The sequence below is a fragment of the Oncorhynchus nerka genome, linkage group LG22 (assembly GCF_034236695.1).
Source record: "Oncorhynchus nerka isolate Pitt River linkage group LG22, Oner_Uvic_2.0, whole genome shotgun sequence".
NCBI lineage: Eukaryota > Metazoa > Chordata > Actinopteri > Salmoniformes > Salmonidae > Oncorhynchus > Oncorhynchus nerka.
This window is the reverse complement of record NC_088417.1, coordinates 31,044,038-31,050,037: the sequence shown is the minus strand read 5'-3', so window position 1 is coordinate 31,050,037 and position 6,000 is coordinate 31,044,038. Positions and strand designations below refer to the sequence as shown.

Genomic DNA, 6,000 nt, shown 5'->3' with positions numbered 1-6,000 from the left:
GTCTTGAAGACCGCTAACCCCTCCTAATTGACCAGCAGATGGCCAGCCATGCCCTTTGGTTACTGAGCTAAGCTCCCCCCACCTCCAGAACCACCAGCTTAGTATTACACGTGTGGCGCTAAGTCCCTCTACCTACACCCCCCAACCTCTCAGAATTCCTAATGAACAGAATTTCCCTTTTTGATACATGTCCTGTATTTGGAATGGCTGTAGGAAATTCCCACCACTACCCTTGACTGACTTTCCCCACCCCCCAATACCCATCCAGTTCCTGCAGCAGAGGCGGGACTTCCTCCGCACCCTTTACATAGACTCACCTATGGCTAATCAGTGTCATTTACCTTTTGGATGTATATAGTTTGTATGGCTTAATCTTGAATCTTTGATTTGATCACATTTATTATGATTGTTAGCCTAACTGATTGTTGCCATGTGCTCGTTGTACCTAAGTAACTCCTTTACCTTAGGATGTATGTTGTATATATTAATTCATTTACTTACATGCTGTTTCATACAGTATAGTTAAATAAAGGCAAAATTAAAAAATATATACACTACCTTTCAGAAGTTTGGGGTCACTTTGAAATGTCCTTGTTTTTTAAAATAACATAAAAGTGATCAGAAATACAGTGTAGACATTGTTCATGTTGTAAATCTACATAAGCGTACACAGGCCCATTATTAGCAACCATCACTCCTGTGTTCCAATGGCATGTTGTGTTAGCTAATCCAAGTTTATCATTTTAAAAGGCTAATTGATCATTAGAAAACCCTTTTGCAATTATGTTAGCACAACTGAAAACTGTTGTTCTGATTAAAGAAGCAATACAACTGGCCTTCTTTAGACTAGTTGAGTATCTGGAGCATCAGCATTTGTGGATTTGATTACAGGCTCAAAATGGCCAGAAACAAAGCACTTTCTTCTGAAACTCGTCAGTCTATTCTTGTTTTGAGAAATGAAGGCTATTCCATGAGAGAAATTGACAAGAAACTGAAGATCTCGTATGCTGTGTAGTACTCCCTTCACAGAACAGCACAAACGGTCTCTAACCAGAATAGAAAGGGGAGTGGGAGAGTGCACAACTGAGCAAGAGGATAAGTACATTAGAGTGTCTAGTTTGAGAAACAGACACAAGTCCTCAACTGGCAGCTTCATTAAATAGTACCTGCAAAACACCTGTCTCATCGTCAACAGTGAAGAGATGACTCCGGGATGCTTGCCTTTTAGCAGAGTTGCAAAGAAAAAGCCATATATCAGACTGGCCAATAAAAATACAAGATTAAGATGGGAAAAAGAACACAGAGACTGGACAGAGGAACTCTGCCTGGAAGGCCAGTATTCCACTGTTAACTTTGAGACTGGTTGAGACTTTTAAAATGATAAACTTGGATTAGCTAACACACCGTGACATTGGAACACAGGAGTGATGGTTGCTGATAATGGGCCTCTGTACGCCTATGTAGATAAAAGAAATCTGCCGTTTCCAGCTACAATAGTCATTTACAACATAAACAATATCTACACTGTATTTCTGATCAATTTTATGTTCTTTTAATGGACAAAAAATGTGCTTTTCTTTCAAAAACAAGGACATTTCTAAGTGACCCCAATCTTTTGAACGGTAGTGTTCATATTGTAGTCATTATTCTGTTACAGTATATTAGAGTATACTTTTGGGTTTATTTGTATTCTATTAGTTTGACTACCATGTATGTTCTTTACCTTGTTTATAGATCAATCATCCAGAACCTTGTACCATATAAGATTTGGCATGGGTCCCCAGATCCTCAAAAAGTTCTACAGCTGCAACATCGAGAGCATCCTGACCGGTTGCATCACCGCCTGGTATGGCAACTGCTCGGCATCTGACCGTAAGGGGCTACAGAGGGTAGTGCGTACGACTCAGTACATCACTGGGGCCAAACTTCCTGCCATCCAGGACCTATATAATTGGCGGTGTCAGAGGAAGGCACAAAAAATTGTCAGAAACTCCAGTCACCCAAGTCATAGACTGTTTTCTCTGCTACCGCACGGCAAGCGGTAATGGAGCGCCACGTCTAGGATCAAAAGGCTCCTTAACAGCATCTACCCCCAAACCATAAGACTGCTGAACAATTAATAAAATGGCCACCAGACTATTTACATTGACCCCCCCCCCCTATGCATAGTCACTTCACACCTACCTCCATGTACAAATTACCTCAACTAACCTGCACCCCGCACATTGACTCGGTACCGGTACCTCCTCATTATTGTTATTTTATTGTTACTTTTTATTATTTTTTACTTTAGTTTATTTGGTAAATATTTTCTTTACTCTTTCTTGAACTGTACTGTTGGCTAAGGGCTTGTAAGTAAGCATTTCACAGTAAAGTCTACACTTGTATTAGGGGCATGTGACAAATAAAGTTTGATTTGATATCATCTCTTTCCTTCCTACCATATAAACTGGGAATTGGCCCTTTAACTGTGCCTCTATGTCCTCCTGTGTTATCAACACAGCGCTGCAGTAGCCCACACGACCAGCATGTTGACCTCCAAATACAGTCCTACCAACCACAACCAGAACAATACAAATGTTCCGCCCAGTTTTTTTTAAGGCTTGCTGTTTATTAATCTTTTCCTACAACAGCAAATTACAGAAGCAGTATTGAAAATAAAAGTTTTTTTTTTTTGTTTTGTAAAAAAAATGTGCACAAAATTTGAATGACAGTACAAAACGAAGCTCTAATAATCCAGGTAAATGGGGACATAACTATAGGAATTTTGTATACCTTTTTCAATAATGAAAACATCTCAATTTGTACATTTCTGAATTATATCACAATCTGAAACTATAAAAAAGAAGAAAGAAAATGAACAGTTTTTTTCAGTTTTAGATTTTCTTTACAAATTGATGCTATAAACACAAACTTCTTAAATATATTTATCAGTGCAACATTGTTTCTTTTTAGTTTCCACCCTACAGTATCCTTTTCTCTAGTTACCAGACTGCGGATACTGTCCTCAAAGCTGAATGCACAAAACAGTAAGCATTGCAAAGTGGGACATCAAACCTGAAATGAACAAAAGCCAAGCTGAGCATGTGTTCACCACAGCACACGACATAGTACACAGATATAGCAGATGTCCTGACATCATTATGTCTCTGATTGTTGTGGTGTAGAAAATCCAATGGGCCTTTCCAATGGTCAAGTCCTCCTTAGACCTTTACTTCCCCATCCAAAACTCTTTTGGAGCATTGCTAGATCCATCGGTAGGTCTCAAGAGATTTCAGAGTTTACATTGACGCAAGATATGCAACTTCAGCTGAAAAACATGTATAAAAATGAACCATCAAACACTGCAGTTTCTATAGTCAACCCACCTTCCTCTTTTTGAAATTGCCCGGTAGTCCATTCCAGTCAGTGCAACGCAAGAGGTCAATTTCCTGTGAACGTTCATTGAAAAAGGTGTGAATGTGGTTAAAAGGCTGCGGATCGTCCAGTTGTAGTGTGCTGATCACAAACCCCTCCCCAAGTAGAAGAGGTATCCAATCATCCTTTGGTAAAGACAACGGGGCGAGTGACCTGATTCGCCATGCATGATGACATCACTCAGGGTCAGCGCATTCTCATTCTCTTAGCTCTGTACCAGCGTCCTTCCCTTATGACATCCGCCCTGACATCGCAACATTTGGCTGCTACACGTTTTATAGACGTAAACCTAGGCCGTAGTGTGTCCAATATGTGACAACACAATACAAACCTATGATCATGATTATGAAAATCTAACCTGTTGTGTGAACATGAAAGCCAGTTGTGAAAGCCTTTCTTCAGTAAGCCCCCCTCGGCCTAAATCACTCTAGAGAGGATTTAGACGTCGAATGACAAAGTGCATTCTAAGTTGCAATGTTTTTTGTTGTCGGACAATCCACAGATGCCTGGGAAAGGAGATACCTAGTCCGTTGCACAACTGAATGCATTCAACCAAAATGTGTCTTGCGCATTAAAGCCCTCTGAAGGGGGCTGCCTTAATCAACATCCACGGCACACAGTTGTTTTGGGGGGTAAACCACCTTGCTCAATGGAGGAAAGGCAGATTTCTCCACCTTGTCAGCTCAGGGATTCGAACAAGCAACCTTTTGGTTACTGTCCCAACTCTCTAACCCACTAGACTACCTGCTACCTATGGAACTAGAGGTGGTCAACTCCACTGGTCAACTCATATAGCTAAAGCGAAGCAAAAGCAATGGTTGTTTTTTTTGGTATGCTGGCAGACAGACATTCCATATATCTTCCTCCACTGCTGCTGTTGATATGAGAGAAGAGGACAGACCCTGTGTGAGGGGAGGAGGATAGGGGTGTGTGGCTGCCAGATGTTAATTCGTGTGTTGAAGTTAATAACATGAATACAACTGTTTGTCTTTTTTGATTTGTGTTTATGATAACTTCTTCGTTGTCCCCTCCATGGTGCCATGAAGTGGATTGCATCTAGGGAACAGAGATGACATTGGCTGCTCAGTCAGGTTGAACGAGCAAGTCTTCTTTGAACGTGCACTGAACTGTCCTAACAGCGGTCTATCTTCACACAGCACACAGAGTCTGCTCTCTCTTCCGGAGAGCAACGAAATGAAACAATACAACCACAGCACTTCACTCTTCACAACAACAGTCAAATGATTGTATTTACAACACAACCTATTGAAAAAAAGGGATACCGCAGCTTTTTTGTTGTTTTTTACCTTTTACTTTCTTAAAAAAGGGCATTAAAATATATTAAAACTTATATACAATATTATGTGTGTCTGGGACAGAGGGAGAAAAGCGCCATGGAGGGATTGGATTGGATCAGGTTTTGCAGACTTGATTATTAGCTAATTTAAAGCCCCTGCTTTAGTTTTCGGATCATTATCATAACGTTGTCAGAACTTAATGGAGGAAAAAACGCCAACTAAGGTGTATTAAAGGCACTGTCAGAACCATCTACTGCCAAGGGGCGTGACCGTTACCCTTAACCTCTGATCCGCACCTCTAGACAGAGGCAGAGGGCAGGGGTCATAAGGGGGGGGGGGGGGGGACACGCCCTGCTTCTATCCCCCCATGTGGCAGTAGTACCAACAACATTGTCAGTTATGGTTCATTTTGGATTTTGATACTTCTCTTTCAACACAAAAATAACAACTTTGATTTAAAATAATAATAACAAAATGGTTTCTTCCTCCCAGAAAATGATAAATACTTTAAACATTATAATCATTAAATTGGTCTCAACACCAGCATCCGATTGTAAAAATGAATGAAAATCAAATAGAAAAATTAAAATAATCATCTCATCATCTGTACAGATTTTTCTCCTGTATTTAATTTTGTACACAGTGTCCCCTACTGGTAGGTTCCTGTTACTGCAGCTCCTGAGAAAAGCAATGGATCAGTCACAACCTCCCATTGGTTCCTGAACCTGGGCCTCCTCCAATGAGAGGCTTCCGGCAGTCCCTTTAGGCCCGGCAACTTATTGAGTCTTGGCTATGCCTACAGTCTTGTGCACTCCCCACACGCACGTCTCACTTCCCCCTCTCTATTCACGCCTCTGTGTATGAGTTCTGTGAGTTGAGTTTGTCCTTCTTTAGCTTGACTCCATCCACCAGCTCAAAGTTATAGTTCTCCAGAGCGGATAAGTTCCTGTCAGACATGTGGCCATGTGAGCAGGCACAGTAGAGGACGACCCCACAGATGGCCCCCAGGAAGACCCCCAGGGCGCTCATAGCGATGATGGTGATGAGGATAGGGTCCAGTGTCTTGAGCATGTTACCTGCCCCGCCACTGACACCGTTCAGGATCTCATTGTTCTCCACGATCTCAGGGAAGTCTGTGATGTCCACAACTGCAGGAGAGAATGAGCAGAAGAGGGTGAGTAGACTGGTGTAATGTGCCCTATAAGGACAACATTCATCTCATATTTGTAGATAGCTGGTGCATATGTTTTTTTTGTGTGTGATTATTTTTCAACACTAAATCCCT

General features: G+C 41.4%; 1 protein-coding gene across 1 annotated transcript in view; it reads right to left on the bottom strand.

Moving 5' to 3' along the window:
* Positions 1 to 2,576: 2,576 nt before the first annotated feature.
* The window catches only part of LOC115105094 (neuropilin-1a), a 79,700-nt gene continuing 76,276 nt past the window's right edge, over positions 2,577 to 6,000 (bottom strand). Inside the window, 1 exon segment of the mRNA XM_029626695.2 lies at positions 2,577 to 5,863. Within this exon segment, the coding sequence (XP_029482555.2) occupies positions 5,562 to 5,863 (302 nt within the window). The 3' untranslated portion in view covers positions 2,577 to 5,561.